Source organism: Cygnus olor, chromosome 6 (assembly GCF_009769625.2).
Source record: "Cygnus olor isolate bCygOlo1 chromosome 6, bCygOlo1.pri.v2, whole genome shotgun sequence".
NCBI lineage: Eukaryota > Metazoa > Chordata > Aves > Anseriformes > Anatidae > Cygnus > Cygnus olor.
In genome coordinates, this window is record NC_049174.1 from 19,998,490 (window position 1) to 20,015,697 (window position 17,208).

Sequence of the window (17,208 nt, forward strand, 5' to 3'; positions counted from 1 at the left end):
GGTGGTGGCGGGGGCGGGGCCTGCTCGGCTGTCTGACCGGGCCCCGCCCCGAGCGTCGGGAGGGGCTGTGAGGGGCTGGGCGGGAACGGGTCGCGAGGAGCTTCGAGGGCGCTTCCGCGTTCCACGCTCCCCGTTGTTACTGCGCGGCAGCAGAAGCCGCCTGTGGGCGCTCTGTGGGGGAAGGGAGAGCGCCTCGGGCTGCCGGGCGCGCAGCGGCTGGTGCCTGGTGGAGGGTAACAGCCGTGTGCTGGGGGCGAGCCTGGAGGCAGCCCCATGCAGAGCCCGTGCAGCCGGGGTGCCTGGACTTAGTGAAACCCCCTTTGTGTTACAGCCCTAAGTCTGCTTTTTGTCGTTTTAAGCTAGGGTGTGTGAAACTACTGCTTCAGAGTAACTCCAAAAGCGTATCCAGCTGAGCGTGCTTCAGTGGGCACTTACCCACTGCCCCAAAAAAGTCCAACTAAAGCATGAATCGAGGGAATAAACTTGGCCCTTGACAGTTTTTTTCCCAGAGTGGGCCCTTCAATTTGTGCTGAGCTTGACACGGCCAGCCTGGAAGTTGTGACAAATTTCCCTGAAGTCGCGACAAGCATCAAGTCACGACAAGGTGCATGAAGGCCCGCCCTGCCTGCTCCTCGCACTCACTGCCCCGCCTGGCTGGGGCGAGCAGGGCACAGCTGAGGGGAAAAAGGGTCAGGGAAAAAACTTTCTGGCTTCCTATGCAGAAGTGCCCAATCTGTGCTCTTCAATCTCATTACAGATTGAGGCAGAAATCCTGTTACATCATCAGGAGCACGTTTAAGTGTGAGTGTAGAGTGAGGTAAGTTTCTAGTTCTGTAAGAGTACTATTAAACACTCTGTCCTGGCAGTAAAAACAGAAATGTTTTATTAGAAACAGGCTTTTAAGCACATAAGTAATAATACATTATATTAAGGCAGACATAAATGTAAAAAGCAATATGGTAGTAACAAGCAATAAAGGATAAACTACGCTGCATTTGAACATAAGAGTTTTTAAGAAATAAAATACTAAAATGCATTTAAAAATTAGGGCTTTTAGTAGAGCAACAACGTGCCAAGAACCACTTTGGACGTGAATTAACCAAACTTACTGATGTCAGCTACTGGTGCAGTCACTCATAAATTTGTGGAAGTATTTTAACTGCATTTTTCATGTATCTTGCTAGTTAATGGAGGAGAGCTTACAGATAAAAGGGCAAAATCTAACAAGCATGTTGTTGGGAGGGGTGAGTAGCTCAGCTACCTCCTTGTCTTGTGACCTGGAGAGCAAGTACGGAACAAGCTGATGCATTTGCTGCATTTATCTAGCAACCCAAGTAGTAATGTGCATGTCATTTGGAAACAGATATTTTGTGCTTGAAATACTAAAATTGGATTTGTGGGAATACTTTTCCTTAAAGAAAGTGAAGAATCTGTAGAATCCGTGCTATCTATTGGGTTTCTGTAATGGAGAAAAGAAATTACGTGATTTTTAATGACCAAAGATTGCTTTCCAAAGCCATGTTGATAATTTTAAATAGAGTATAGTTTGTATAATGGTAGTATTTAGAAGGCAGGGCAATTACTATCGCAAGTGCTATACTGGTGTTACTGAATCTTGGTAAAAAGGAAATACGTACTTTTGATAGTGCTGAAAATTTGTTATTTTATTATACTGCATCATACAATATGCATAGCTAGATGTTTTTCCTGTTAGTGAGTATATGACTTCAGAACGTTAACATTTGTTAATTAGTGGCTTTAATTTAGTTAACACTATGTTAATTAGTGGGTTTAATTTTACATGCCATACTTGATACTCCATAACTAAACCCAAACAATAGTTTATTGATTTATAGCAAATAACAAATTAATAACTTGTTAGTTATTAATGTAGAGACAGATACAAATTCTTACCTCCAGAAGAAAACACACAAGCCTCTCTACATTCCTCTTCACTCTCAAAACGATTTGCATTTCCATCACAGCCACCATACCAAAACTGAGCACAAGCATTGGCTTGTTTATCATAATACCATTTTATAATATAAACACGGCATGGCCCTTGATCCAGCCTTAACTTGCATTGGAGGTCCAGAACGCTTTCTAAAAAAAGAAAGAAAAAGGAACAAACACAACTGAGTGTGTAAAAATCAATTGTGCTGCTTAATTTTTAACTTTTCAACTCTGATTTTTTTTTCTGCTAATGTTATATAGCCATTTAAGATTCACTTCTAATGATGTTAGTGCATCTTTATTAAATCACTAAACTGCCTCTTTTCTGACATGGTTCTAATAACTTAAGAAATAATAGTATTATGACTCCACATACAAAATGAGCAAACAGTATATATCTGATTATTTTGACATCTAAATTTTAAAATCTAATAATCAGCAACAAGTCTTGTGAGCAAAACAAAATTGCCATCCAAAGACTTGCATTAACTATTTTCAGCCCACAAGTGTGACCATCATCTTTCTGCAGTACATTGCTTCGGTTTTGACACTGTAGTTCTTTTTGTGGTGTGGGAGCAGAGGCATTAAAACAGTGGCATCCTACAGATACGCATTAGAGAATTGTGACTTGCCAGTCTCACTCACTATAATACCACGAGAAAAATATTTTTCCTTCAAGTTTAATATTGTGACATCAGTGTTCTGTATGTGTCATTGGCAACCAGTATCTGGAAACTTAAATAAAATAAAATATTAGAATATAAAGCTGTCGGGTTAGTCACGCCCATGTTCCCAGGAAACATACAGTCTATTATGATGTTGTTTAATCATAATACATTCTTACTGGAACTTAAATGTCTGAATCCCCAAAGTGATGAACATAATATGTTCAGATATTTCATTGGAAAAGAATGAACCCTTTGAGCGGTTAACTAATTGCTGTATTTTCCTTCAAATGGCTGGACACCTTCTTTCCTTATTTCTCTTCTGAAAGAGAAATCTGTCCAATTCTGAAATCACTGTGCTGTGTTTTCTCTCTCTTTAATGAAGCCTCCTATCTCCGCAGACTGACCCTTTCTGATTGAAGAATTCCCTGCTCACTGGCCCACCTCAGCTAGTGCTATGTCTCTCTTTGGTGCCATTTATCAGCTCAGTCTGCTTCTGCTATAAAATGAGCAGTGAGGTTTGGAACTAGGGGAGATGAGAACTGGCCAACAGGCTGGTCAAGAATTACAGCTAGATCTGCAATAAAATCCTGAAATGGCTTCTTTTCCACAGCAAGGGCTCATGAAATCTTCAGAGAGTGGATAGGCCCAACAGAGTGACTCTGATTTAAAGCCTTATAAAGTTAGTATTGTGATAAGAGAGAACAAAATGAAAAATTAGTTAGGATCTATAACCTGGCCTTGGTGTGAGCCCTTCAGTTGAATGAGTCAGCACTTCATCTGTTGGTGGCAATGATGATATCATGGCTGCAAGTAAAAAGAAACAGAATGAGGCTTTTTATTTTTCATCAGCCAAAAGTAACTAGAAGTTGGAGATATTAACAATGATGATAATACCTCTAGTGTCCACTGTTAGCAAAGATGATTGTTCCTCTTCCTCTAATTCCTCTTCATAAGCTTCATAAACTACCACAGGAGGTACTTTGGTCTGAAATAAGCATTTGATTTTCTTTCCTCTACAGATATTGTGCAGTGTCTCAAAATGAACAGGGCCTTCATTGCTTAGGTTTTCTAATGTTTTTCCTTCCCGTTTACCCAGACTGCAACGTTAAGAATCAGGATTTTAACCTCACCGGATTGGTTTACCAGGACAGCTGTCAATCCTAAGCCTGTTCTTTGTGTTGTTTTTTTTTTTTTTTTTTTTTACAGTGCAATTGCACTTTAATAGGGTTATTTTTCCCACTGGGACACAAATATAGCTGTATTAAACACAGCAATAATAATATTTGTAACAGTTTCAGGAATAAATTGTGGCCATTAGATAACTGTCTGCCTGCAATATCTGAACTTTTATTCAGAACAGTCAGCTCCAAGTATAGCAAATGAAAGGACCTACTACAGTACCTGTCTTGGAGAAAAGTAAGGGAAAAGTTGCATATTGCATCAGGCAACAGAGAAGGAAATACATCAAAAACTTTTGCTCATTAAACTTGCTGAATTTTCATACCGGAACTAATGGTTGAGGAAGATCACCAAGTCCCAGAGGACTTTCTGCCGTGGATACTCCAGGTGTCTGTGCTGAAAGTGATTGCCCGTTAACATTGTTTTTCTGAAGCATGTAATACGAAGAACTTGAAGATACTAAATGTAGAGATGGTCCACTTATGCTTGCACCGTTTCCATTACGATTGTATATTAAGGTACCATGTTCATCTTCACAGAATTGGTTGACTAATTTGGACTCCAGAGCTGTTTAAAAAAAGTAGAAAACCCCATCATACACAGAATTCATTGGATTTTTGAATTTGGATTATTTATACATGTAAATAATGCGCATACAGTCTGGTACTCCTTTGGATTGTTTGTATGCATCTAAGAAGATTATTCCAGGTTCTCTGAACTGTGTATTTTATTATCACAAATTTGCCAGTCTTTAAGTCCTCTACATGATCTAAAATACAGTGATCTCACTAGGGTTGTTCATTTAAGCTTAGTACCAACTACTAGTTGGTAGTGGGGAAAAAAACTGCTTACTTTACTCACGTGAATAACCCAATGAGAATGGGGTAGTGAAATGAAAGTAAATAGTTAGAATTTATCCCACAATTAGATTCTGGTTTCCACTCCAGCAGATCTCGTGCATGAGCACTTACTCAGCTTAGAAAGCTAGTTGTGACTTTTCCTCGCCAGTAGGCAACATCCCCTGTTGGCATGATATGTAATTGACTTGACCATGACGACTTAAAAGAAGGAAATTTAAATCTCCAGGATCCTGTTATTTTGCACCTTGTAACTAATCCTGATCAGCATCAAAACATGATTTCCACAAAGATAATGTATTTTTTTCCTCTGTTCTGAGAAGCATCGGATATAATGCAGAATAAAGCTGCAGTGAACGCACCTGGCAGGGTATTAAAGTCATCGATGAGATACATATGTTCTCTGTCTGGATCTGAAGCAATCAGATTTAATTCATGCACAAACTCAGCCTGTGTTGGATCTGAAGTATTTACAATTCCTATTGCATACATTTCGATGTTTGCTGCGTGAGCCTCTCGAACAGCAATATCTAGTTTCACTGCTTCTCTCTTGTCTGCTTGGCCGTCTGTTAGCACAATAGCTACTTTTCGCACTCCTGTTCGAGCACCTAAAAATCCTTCCTGGGTTGCTTTACGGATAGCAGTTCCTGTGTAAGTGCCTTCTCCCATGTATTGCATTTTTCTAATTGCTTGTTTGACATCCTGTTGAGTTGTGTACTTGTTGAGACCAAATTCTAGCTGAACTTCTAAACTGTATAGTACAAGGCCAATTCTGGTAGCATTTCTGCCTACAGTTACTCTGTCTACTAAAGCAGTTACAAAGTCTTTGATAATCTCAAAATTTTCTGGTCCAACACTCTCAGAGCTGTCAATCACAAATACAAGTTCCATAGGAATTTCCTTACATTTAATACCACAACCTGCAAAGGAAAAATAAAAAATAATAATAATTAAAATAATTATATTATAATAAATATATAAAATATATAAAATAATTAAAAAAAATTTCCTGAGTACTTACCACATATCTCTTTAATTAATTTAATTATATCTTCTCTCTGGATACGAAAAAAATTACGTATAAAAATATTGTACCACTTGCCTCTTTCAAATAACGTATAGCATTGATGCTACCAAAGATTTTGTTTATATTGGGTATCTGTGTCCACAAAGAACCTTAGTGTTTAACTTTCAAATCTGATCCTCCCAAATCTGGAATGAGTTCCACATTTTACAATGAACTATTTTATATAGCATATAAGAATCATAAACATGACAAAACAGAAGCACCTCTATGTAAAATAATTAACTGCTGTTATTGTAAAGAACACTTGATGATTTGGTTCTCATTAAAACTTAAAGTCAAAACCCATTCAAATTTCAGCATCTAAATAACATGGATATTCCTTTGCTCTTAAAAACAATAGGGAGTTGAGAAGTAGACCCAGCTTCAGGAAACATGTTGCTTTTAGTGAGCTGGCATATGAGAGTGCCAAGTCAGAATGGAGTTGGGATTTGTGAATGCTAGTGTACCTGGCCCACTGTATTACCCAGCTTTCAGCACTAAAACCAGCTGTTGCCTTCAGAGCTGTCTGTTCAGGGAAGTGATAGCTTCAGTGACATGCAAACAAAACTCGCTTCATTACTAGAGCAATCATTTATTATATGTTTTGAAGTGCAGTTAGGACTCATTTGGCACTGAGTCAGTCTTTCAAATACATCCTTTTGCCACAGCAGATAGCTTCCACCACAAACCTCACTGACATGCTGAATTTGGGTCTGGTGCAGTTGAGGCTTAGCGAGAGTATAATTAAGGTCCATTGCATGATAGACCATGACAGGTTTGAAGATCTTTGCTCTTTAGACTCTTAATTACTATTTCAAAAAACTTCCCTGCAGCGGGTACACACCCAGGTCATCTAACAATAACTGCAAAAGAATATATAGAAGAGAGATAAGTAAAATCACCAGGAATTTTAAATTCCGTAACAGCATGAGGCAGATGAAAAAAAAATCAGAAGCCTATGAGTGGTTTCTTTCTATATTATTACTGAGCTACATCTAGTCAGAAAACCCCTTCTATAATAATTTATGTAGGATGCATTTTAATTGATAGTACCTTGCATTCTGTTGATAATCTTGGTCTGATGGAATTTAAATAAAGGAATTTGCTTACTGTTAGGCCTTGGTCTCCTTTTGGTCCAGTTTTGCCCTGTAACAGTGATCATTAATTAAGCTACTACAATTAGTAACACAGTAATTCAGAATATGACTTCATCTGTACCATTATTGAAATAATGTTTAGCCAATAAGAACTTCTGCTAGAAAAAAGTGTTCTTGTGATACTAGCTTGTACCTACCATATCTGCACCATTGGAAAGGTGGTCAGGTTTTTATGCGCAGTGGATGACCTCAAGTCTCCCATTGAGTCACTGAATTTCAGTTTATGTATACTTAATAGTATGCAAATGCCAGAACAGAAGAGCACCACGTTTTGTTTTCCAGCTTTTGGGGACCGTTCCAACAGCAGTAGTTACCATTTTGCCTTCCTTCATCAGTACATCAGCTTCAATCTACAGTTACTTGGTTGCCATAGAATAGAATCACATAGTTTTATTCTTAAAACACAGCTGTTGGCTTTCACTGCCTCAAGAAGGAACCCGTATTTGTGTTTTGAGATTGAGGTACTCAGCACAGAAATGTCTTCTTTGTGCTTTTAAATGTTTTCATATTTTCAATTTCTTAAGCATTTTAGATTATGAGTAGTTAAACATCAAGAAAAATGCATAACCCAGCTTTAGTTTTAAGCAGTTTAAGAAAACAGATGTGATAAAACTGAATTACTCACAGGTTCTCCAGCTAAACCAGGGTCACCCACATTGCCCTTGTCTCCTTTTTTCCCCTTTTCACCTGTAGCTCCTCGATCTCCCTTTGAAGCCATGTAGGTAACCAGATAGAAAGTATAAGTCATTTTTTATTACATTTTTCACAGTTTTTGAATTGTGTGAAGAACTTGTACTATTGGGTAGGCATTTTCATGGGAATAATAGCTGAAGCAGTTTGAAAAATGAACCATCCCAAACAAGTGTGTGTAGACAGAAGGGTTTCATAGGATATTGAATGATGAAAATGAGTATGTGTCTGAGAAAAATAAGATAACCATAGGGAAGTTGAGAAGAAAGGTGGGGGACGTATTTGGAATGAGTAATGGAAATATTCTGAGAAACGTTTTGGTCCAGAAAAGGTGTTTAGGTTAGCAAACAAAGGAATTAGTGCCTTCGGGTTTGATTTTTGCTAGGCTATGGGAGTTTGTATATTTTTTATAAACTGATGTGATCACATCCAAAAACTGATTTCAACACACATTTCTCTTTTTCTTAACACTGATGTAGTCCCCAAATTTTGCGTAACTCTGTGGGCAAATGAAAGGCAACAATATTAGAACTATCTGTATTTCTTCTAGCTGCGGTAGCAGATAAGCCTCATATGATATTAACATATGCAACATGGAAATTAGTATAAAATATTAAAAGGATCGTGTGAATGGCTGGGCTCTTCCCTTTTCACAGAATTCACATGCCTTTAGTGAGAGCTGACTGTACTGAGTATTTTCGGTATGTTGGCTTGGGGCTCAGACATTATCTCTGATTTAGGTACCATACCTTCTGTCCCAAAAGCCCTTCTCCAGGAGGGCCTCGTGGTCCTGGCATTCCATGAATTCCTTGTTCCCCCTAATGATAATCCAGGTTAGTGATATTAACCCTTCGTAGTCACTCATCATGCATTATTTTTAAATGTTCAAAGTGTTTCAACTGCATTTTAACAACTGTGTCCAGCAGTATGTCTACCCTACAGATGTATAATATTTGAAAACTGCATGATCATATCAGCTGTCTCTGTGGGTATGAAAGACTTGGGAAGAGGATAAATAGTATTTTTCATTCTGGTTCATTTTATGAGGCTATCTTTCCCTCTTAAAAGATGTCCCTGCTTTCTCCTCACCCAGTCCACGCACCTTTGGGCTTGTTTACAGCAGTAGGGACAGAACATACTTTGTAGGTGCTTAAATTATCTTTCTCATTGTCCAACCTCAGGTTCTCTTGTCATATAAGAAATAACAATGTGCAGTCTGTTGATTCCGTTATACTGCGATGGTCAGATTGAAAACTCAGCACAGGTTAAATACTGAAGACACAGTATAAGGGAGTCATCTTACCTTAATTCCTTGAATGCCTTCACCAGGAGGTCCCAAAGAGCCAGGTGGCCCTGGGCGTCCTACGGCTCCCTACAGAGAAACCCTGCATGTGTTAAGTACAATATTCATAATAAAAACGCACAATAAATTGTTGTACCACCATGTAATTTCCTGTCAGTCCTCTACCACATCAGTATCTTTTTATAAGTAGTGAGGATAAGATTGCTCTAGCTGATAAATATTTTTTATCCTTTATCAGATTATTTAAATCCAGTTGATACTTCAAAGGAGTCACTCAGGACCTTATGGTCAGAGAACATGAATCACCTTGCTGATTGAGATGAGCATTGCACTGAAGGATGGATTGTATTGGTGGGACACTGAGAACTGAATTATGATTTAAGAAAGGATTGTTATTTCCTAAATGATGTGGCTTTCATCACCACTAAGCTTACAGTTTCAGACCTGTAAACATACACACTAATGTGGCGTTACAAATAATCTCTTGTTGCTAATTTATAAGCTCATTTTTTAAAGAACTCTAGAGAAAATGTTCCAGTTCCATATGTTTTCCATAGGAAGCAATCAGAACACATGCAGTACAATATTAATTTTATACCTGTATTGCAATTCCAGTGGCCTTGCATGAAATTCTCAGTTTTCTCATTTGTAAGGGTCCTGTATTCATGCCTAGCACAGGTGGGGTTAGTGCTTTACCACCACTTAGCCATAGACCTAGCCTTCAGGCCAATGTGAACAGTCTGGGACCAATAAGCCACATTGTGCAGGTGATATGTTCTGATGTTGTGAAATCCTTCCTTTTGTCCCAGTTCAGTTCTTTTATATTCACATTCACATCCTGAAACAGTTTTTTTGTATTAATAGACTTCTGAAGTTGATCTGTAGGAGCAAGAATTTTCCATTTTGTGAGGTTTCATAAGGAAAATGGCTTTTTATTATTATTTCCAGGCATTTTTTCAGGATGTATATTATAATTATATATTACATTAGAGTATTATTGATTTACTTTATACAGTAAAGAAAAAAAAATTCTGGAAGAGCTCAGCAGTTTGCCTGCAGCTTTTAGAGTAAGAAGGGGAAGACACTGCTAAGTGCTTACTAGTCCATTAATCCTAGGTCTGGAAAAATGCTAGATCTGAAGAAATATTTGCTACTAAATTGGAGGTACCATCTGCAGGAGCTACACGTTTTCTTCATGCAAGCTTATCACTTTATTTATCCTCTGCAATAGGGAAAAGGCCATGGTTTATGGCAGGTTAGCAGAAACATTTTTGATTTTCTACAAATTAAAGACACTGTATTCCTCAGTTATCTGTTGGATTATTTGTTTCTAGTGAAGTGTGAAGACAGAAAACATAAAGATGTGTATGCATGATCACGTTTTTATACTGTATTTTTCTTTTCTTTTTTTTAGAAAATAGATTATGGGAGATGTAACTGTTTAAATGGCTTACTTTTGGTCCTGGCAGGCCTTCTCCTGGGGGACCTGGGAGACCAATTGGTCCTCTACTACCGGGATCACCCTGAAAATGGATACTTTAAAAAATAAGTAGTGAATACCAAAGTTTGATTTCTAGAATTCTCAGCATCTGTTGTGCTCAAGCGGGACAAAGAGAGGAGATTTGCTGAACAGCACAGTGTAAGTCTAAACAGAGCTAAACCATGAATACTGCAGACAGGATGAGAAAGATAATGGGTTTTAACAGTGGTCTAAACATATCCAAGACATGTCCAGTCAGGCAAGTTACAGATAAATTACAATTCCCATATCATAAAATGAACTATAGTTCCTCCAAGCCAACAAAAATCTTTTTGCTTTCCTGCTTGTCAGAGTTGGATCATACTTGATGTTCACATTGGCACTGCTCTAACATACTTTTCCTATGAGTGCCTTCAGACAGCTAGCAGTTTGAAGAGAATGGAAAAAAAGACATATCTCCTTTTAAGAGAAACGAGGCGTGTTTAAATAGCTGCACTCAATCTGTCAATTGCCTGTATAATTCAAGTAATCCTACAGTCAGCACCAAGATGAGTTCTGAACTGAAGCTTGAAGATCTGCAATGGAAGCTACCTTTTATATACTGACAAGTAAATTTAAGCTGTATGAAAAAGATACTCTGACTGTGACCTATGGGTAGGAACTATATCTGCATGGAGTATATGTATGCATTTACTTTTCTAGAAGTTAAGGTCTGTACCTTAGGTCCTGGTAGTCCAACTCCATCAGGGCCTTGTTCACCAGGAATCCCAGGAAGGCCTGGCAAGCCCTGAAATTGTATGCACAGGCAGAATATGAATTTAACTTAAGGCTATGTTGACTGCATGTTTTTGTTGACATTAATATGGCTAGTATCTTGAATACATTGTCTCTTAGTGGGGTCACTGTGGTCTGTAACTGGTTAAATTCCACTCTGTAAGCCAGAAGTTGTGTCAGTGTTCGTCTGTGTATTCTGTCTCACGCAGGAGGCTTGTACATGTTTGAAGACAGAGGAGTCTTATCCAGAGAGGCAGGTGCAAAAGGAGTTCTAGCATTGCATTACACAAAAATGTCAAGAAGCATTATAAATGCTTCAGATTCCCATTTCCACTTTGACATTCATTCATTTTTATTCCTCAGTGTGTGTATGCCCTTTTACAGTTGTCTGTAGCAGAAGTAAATGCTAGCATATCACCAAACTTCCTGGCTGTAGCCAGTAATTCTCCTTCAGTGCTACATACACATGCAAGCAAGGGAGAGGAACAGAGACCCTTTTCTCTTTGTATCCTCTTTGCAGGCATTAATCATATGTGCTAGTACAGATTTCTGTAAAGGTCTGTAAAGCTGATCAACCCATTCTTTGCCACATCCTCAGCAGCCCATTGAATATAACCGAGGACTGTTTGGTCTTCTGACTCTGGACACAGTTGCTTTTTTCAGTGGTTCTGGAAGATAGTGCTGCCCAGAGCACACACCCGCGTATATGGACACAGCTATTCAGCTCGGCTATGATCTCCTGTTTGGGGGTTAAAATTCTGGATGACTGGGCAGAAGACAGTATCTTACACTAAGATATTGAGGGAACTGATTGAAACATTGGACTACTACTACTTGGACTACTTCTGATTTCTTTTTCCTTCTATGCTGAAATGCATTTCCACAGTTGAGGAGCATAAAAGACAAGCAAATCTTTCTTGGCATGTCAGCTGTGGAAGTTAATCACTTTGGTGTACCTATTTGTTCGCAATTAACATTAAAAAAATTGGCTGTAAACTTACAGGTGGACCAGGATAACCGTCTCCTTTTGGCCCAAAGGGCCCAGGGGGTCCTGGAAGGCCTCGGTCACCCTGATGAAGGCAGGAAAAACAGATGAGACAACTGACAGTGCAATTGCTAGCAGGAAATGCTCCATGAAAGTGAAACTTCTTTGGCAGGCATAGTGTAAGTTGATTTTATCTATCTGCTCACGTATTTTACTATGTGAATGGTTATTGGAGGTTATTAATCCTGGGCTAAAAGTGGGATATTTAATAGCTCTGAGGATATACTGGACCTTCCAATTTTAAGTCGCTAATTGGATCTCTTTTGAGAGCTCGGTCTGCTGTTATTATGACATACATGTAAGAGGGAATGGCTTCAGTTGCATTCCCCATATATATATATATATAATTATTTTTTATCATGATTATTATTACTCCAGTTTTGGGGGCACAAGCCCATCTTGACAGACAGACAAAAGTCTAGCATGGGAACTGAATTACTGAGTAGCTATTTTTGATAATGCTAACTGAAGATAGATAAACTGCTGTAGAGCACTGTGAAAGTTCAATATTGCTTCTGCACGTGCTTTTTGTTCCATGTGGTGAGAAAAAGGACTCAGGGTTGGGGACACCAGCAATTTGTGTGGTCAATTTAAAAATGTTTTCTGTCACAAGGTTCCTGCCTGTTTTTGTTGTTCCAGAATTGCATTTTCCTATACTGCCATGGAACCTCATTAAAGATATCGAGTATAACAGGAGCTTGTTAGCAGAGATGTTCCCTTTTAAGCTCCTTTCATGGATCCAGATAGCTGGAGTATCTCAGATACACAGATTTACTAGAAAAATTAAGAGGATTAGACTCTGCCAGCAGCACTGGATGGTGCAGTGAATTGCTCTGAATTACAACTGAATGAATGATCTGGATGGATGACTGTGTTTGTCCCTCCAGCTAACCAAAATATGGGCATGCGTAGCAGTGTCAAGAAAAGGCAGAAATTATTTTTTAAAAATTAAGCTATAGAAAGTTTTACCTTACTACACATCTTAGTGCAGACATTTATCTAAGAGAGAAGCAACAGCAAAAGCACTAATACTGATAGCAAAAAGTGAAGAACATAGTCATAGAAACATGCTGAGCATAACCTAAATGAAAGAGCTTTGAGAGCTTAAGATCAGTCAGAGAACAAGGGACAGGGGCTATACTCGAGTATTGTCAAATTCACTAGGTTAAAGCCTGAAGAAAAGTTGAATGTAGCTAACGCTGAGACAATACTAGAGAAGTGCTAGAGAGAAGTCCTTAGAGATTAGCTGCTCTTTCATGTTCTTCTTTCACTGCCTAAGGAATCTCTTCTCACATGGCCAGTTTGGGCCATGTCCTGAGCTCTTGTTGGAGTCTATGGATTACTCTGTGCCGTACCTAGGAATGAAGCCATGTACCTAAGAAGGACCCTGGCTGAGAAAAATTAACTGTTTGGCATGTATGCTGCTGTAAGCACATAAATCAGGTGTCCTCTCTGTATTCACTCATTATGAATTAAAAACAGTCAAATTTTCCCTGGTCCTCTGCCATGTGGAAGCTTATGGTTCATGGAGTCTGGAAAATTGACTGTCCGTGGTGATCCAGCCATGTAAATCCTTATAATGTGCCAGCACAGTACACCATACACAGTAAGAACTGCGGAACACTTTGCCATCCTAAGTAATTTGCTGGTGCTTCACTGAATCCTGCCTTATTTTACAGTTCTGTCAGAAATTAATTTATCAATTTAGGAGCTACCTTTGCCCCAGGAAGCCCAAAACCTGGTTCTCCAATTGGTCCAGCAAGACCAGGTAACCCAATGTCACCCTGCAATGAAGAAAACATGTACCCTAGTTAGTTATTTTATTAAACATCAATCACAGACTGTTTTTTATTATATGCCATACAAACAGATATATATCAAATGTAATAGTTTTATATATATATATATATTTATTTGTTTCATGGGCATTTAAGATAAACACCAAGAGCAGACGAAAGAAAAATATTTTGATATGGAAGATATCAAAGACAAAGAAACGAACACAGGTAGGCTACACCTCAAGCTGGCAAATAATTAATACCAGGTCATGGTGGTAACTAGAATGCACACAATATATAACTGTCGATAGGAAATAAGACATTTTGGGCAACCTTCTAAGGCTGAAATTATTTACACAATAAGCATGCCTACTTCATTGTTTTCACACAGTGTTTGAAAGCACTAGGAGTTGGAGTGCAGATGTTACCTTTGGTCCAGGTACAGCTCTTCCAGGAGGGCCTGGCATTCCAAGACGTCCTGGCACCCCAGGCTCTCCCTGCAGTGAAGGAAGGAGAGCAAAAACAATGGATTTTTCTGCAAGTAGCATGATCGTATCTCAGAGAAAACATCTGTGTGGCAGTTCATCATATTCCATTAAAATTCTATTAGAAGTCTCAATATTTTATTGATACACTGTGTTAAGTGAAATCTAGCCATTGCAGAACTGATAAACAGTATAGTTCTGATTTCTCAATGGAAATGAGATTCCTGTCAGTCACTGAATAAATATATATTATTAGAATTCCTTTTCTTAGGGCATTCTAGACTTGGTCCAGCCCTCAAGGCTTCCTGCCCAGCTGTGTAGATGTACAAGAAAACATTTATTTTTTGTCAGAAAAGATTTTTTAAATAGTCCTTTCAGTGTACTTTATTACCTCTTTTTATTTTTCTTCTTATGTGGAAATACTGTTGTGTGAATTAATAATGAAAGACTTAATAAGAAATCAGAGGAGAAACCTCTCACTTTCAGTGAGTAGTGAGAATTCAAACTCCACATCCTTGAAAGAATATCAGCCATGAGTCTGATCAGTGTAAGGGAAAATAAAGTCCTGTTACATGTGTATATGCTAGACACCATATTGTCTTCCCAAATATTTTAGCATAAAATGCCAGTATTAGTGCCCCATAACTTTTTCCAAGTCACTGGGGAAGCAGTATGGTGAAAGTAAAGTTTTTAAAAAATGCTTCTAGATGTTTATAGTGATCATAGTGTGTCTTGCTAAGAGAAACCTTAGCTGAACTTTGGTTTTCTTTGTAGTTCTTAAGAAGCAAGTTAATTCCAGGCAAGTTGTTCCTGCGATCTGCAGCAAAGCACAGTTTTGTGGGGCTGTTTTACACGCATAACATGATAATGAACGTACTTTAGCTCCTGCAGGCCCAGGCACTCCTGTTGGTCCTGTTAATCCACGTATTCCTCTCTGACCTTGATCTCCCTACAGAAATGGAGAAGACATGTCACATGTACCAAAATATTAAGAACATGTAATTGGTGTAATGTCTTGGACAATGACTCCAGCAACTTCCAGTGTCGTTATTTCATAGGATACAGATAGTGACATGAGAAACCATAATTACTTTTCCATCAGTGAATCAGTACAGAGGACCAGTACAAGAGCCAGAACCCAAAAGATTGATTCAGTTATTCCTACTAATCGAAGCAGTAGTCCCAGCAAAAGATTTACCTCTTTGTGAACTTCTTGGACCAGACACTATCACTGGTACTGGACATTGTGAGCCAGTGACACTGTACTGCTGTTACATTTTTATTTTTTTTTTTTGTGAAAAAGATGTCCCAGATGGTCTTTTATTAACTTCATTATTTAAGAAGTTGGTTTAGGCTGAGGCTGAAACAAATTCTGCAGCTAGTCGCTTTTAGAAACACTCGTTAACCTATTTTTTTGCGATGTATTTTTTCATTACTTGTGTTAGACTAAAAAAGAGAAGATATTGACAAACCTATTTGTGGAGCCTTACAATTCTGAATGTCACCAGTAGTAAGACATTCTCACCTTCTCCCCCTGTATTCCAACCCCTGGAGCACCTTCAGGGCCTCTAAGACCAGGTAATCCTGGTTCACCCTGGAATGAAAAAATTAAAGCACTGTTTCAGAGAACTAAATACACATGGTGCAAAATTAACTCTATATTCATTTGAATAAGCTCATTAAAATCAAAGACTTTTAAAAATCAATGGCAAAATTTCCACTGATGTCACTGGGCCCAGGATTTTCTTCCCATAAGCAACCACTGTAAAACTCTAGGTGGAATTCATGAAGTAGCATGTTTTCTAAGTAATGACTGAACACTGAGTACGGAATTTTTAAATATATAGGTATCTCATTCTGGGAAAATACTATGATCAGAAGGCTACAAAGGGTTGCCTGTAGCCTTTGCTGTGATCTTCTTTCTCAGCTGAAGGGAATTTAGCGGATTAAAAAAGCCAACAACTGTAAACAAGATAATAGACAATGACCACCACCACCCCCCGAAAAAAGAAGAAGAAAAGGTTTCCCTAAAAACGTATGTTTGAAAGAGAATTTTTTCACCAAAAAATGTGCTACATTTCCACTTGTCCATGAACACCACTTCTTCTCTTCTCTCTTCTAGGTTTGGATATCAGCACAGGGTAAACAGTAGGAATGTTTGAAGGGAAGCAAGAAGGCTGCAGAGAGAGATGAACCAACCTTCTGTCCAGGTGCTCCATCTTCTCCTGGAAGGCCAGGCAGACCTGCAAGTCCTGAAAGGCCTGGCTCACCCTAACATCAATAAAAAGTAAGTCTTTCTATTAAATACAGACTTGGTACTATTCTTTTGCTGAATCAAGGAAATTTATTTTAAAAAGGTTACTAAACTGTATGTATATTTATAGCAAACACTTACGCATATGAACTGAAATCTTGCATTTTTTAAAATACTGACAACTCCCATTTATTACTAACAAGGGAAGAAATATGCCTGATTGTTCTAACTGTGAATTTTATCTAGACAAATAATATTATTAGCTGTTAATGCTCCAGTTAATTCTTAAAAAATAATAATACCATAATTTCATTAAGCGGTAGCTTTAAAAGTAATAGGAAGACCCGACTGTGATTTGATGATGGGCATTTTGATGGTGCATATCAATGTGAATCTATTAATGGCATTGGCCTATTTATATAAGGTTCAAAATCCTGACCCAGTTTTAGATGAATTAGGGTCATTTGGGATCAAATGGATTCACTCAGCGTTACCATAGTTTGAGAAATGAAATCAAGT

The 17,208-nt window shown here is 38.3% G+C and overlaps 1 protein-coding gene and 1 long non-coding RNA gene across 6 annotated transcripts in view; one reads left to right on the plus strand and one right to left on the minus strand.

Annotated features, from left to right (window-relative positions):
- The first annotated feature begins 24 nt into the window (after positions 1-24).
- Positions 25-16,940, plus strand: LOC121072377. 4 transcript variants are annotated; one of them, XR_005821168.1, is made up of 6 exons: positions 25-817; positions 8,311-8,403; positions 9,112-9,224; positions 10,288-10,512; positions 12,131-12,291; positions 16,558-16,940. It is a non-coding gene; the product is annotated as an uncharacterized LOC121072377 (long non-coding RNA). The 4 variants fall into 4 exon arrangements; XR_005821170.1 differs by lacking the exon at positions 8,311-8,403 and having other exon boundaries at positions 26-604; positions 723-817; XR_005821167.1 differs by lacking the exon at positions 8,311-8,403 and having other exon boundaries at positions 27-817.
- Positions 824-17,208, minus strand: part of LOC121072376 (collagen alpha-1(XXVIII) chain-like) — a 34,970-nt gene continuing 18,585 nt past the window's right edge. Inside the window, exons 19-37 of one of the 2 annotated variants that reach the window (XM_040561910.1) lie at positions 16,635-16,706; positions 15,961-16,029; positions 15,313-15,384; positions 14,379-14,447; positions 13,888-13,956; positions 12,129-12,197; positions 11,072-11,140; positions 10,328-10,396; positions 8,874-8,942; positions 8,320-8,388; positions 7,506-7,586; positions 6,834-6,869; positions 5,679-5,715; positions 5,020-5,577; positions 4,126-4,367; positions 3,516-3,606; positions 3,354-3,425; positions 1,915-2,103; positions 824-1,459 (exon numbers count right to left, since the gene is read on the minus strand). In XM_040561910.1, coding sequence (XP_040417844.1) covers positions 1,449-1,459; positions 1,915-2,103; positions 3,354-3,425; positions 3,516-3,606; positions 4,126-4,367; positions 5,020-5,577; positions 5,679-5,715; positions 6,834-6,869; positions 7,506-7,586; positions 8,320-8,388; positions 8,874-8,942; positions 10,328-10,396; positions 11,072-11,140; positions 12,129-12,197; positions 13,888-13,956; positions 14,379-14,447; positions 15,313-15,384; positions 15,961-16,029; positions 16,635-16,706 — 2,013 coding nt within the window. In that variant the 3' untranslated portion in view covers positions 824-1,448. Of the gene's footprint in view, positions 1,460-1,914; positions 2,104-3,353; positions 3,426-3,515; positions 3,719-4,125; positions 4,368-5,019; positions 5,578-5,678; positions 5,716-6,833; positions 6,870-7,505; positions 7,587-8,319; positions 8,389-8,873; positions 8,943-10,327; positions 10,397-11,071; positions 11,141-12,128; positions 12,198-13,887; positions 13,957-14,378; positions 14,448-15,312; positions 15,385-15,960; positions 16,030-16,634; positions 16,707-17,208 lie in introns of those variants that run through there. The other variant, XR_005821166.1, reaches the window with a different exon arrangement.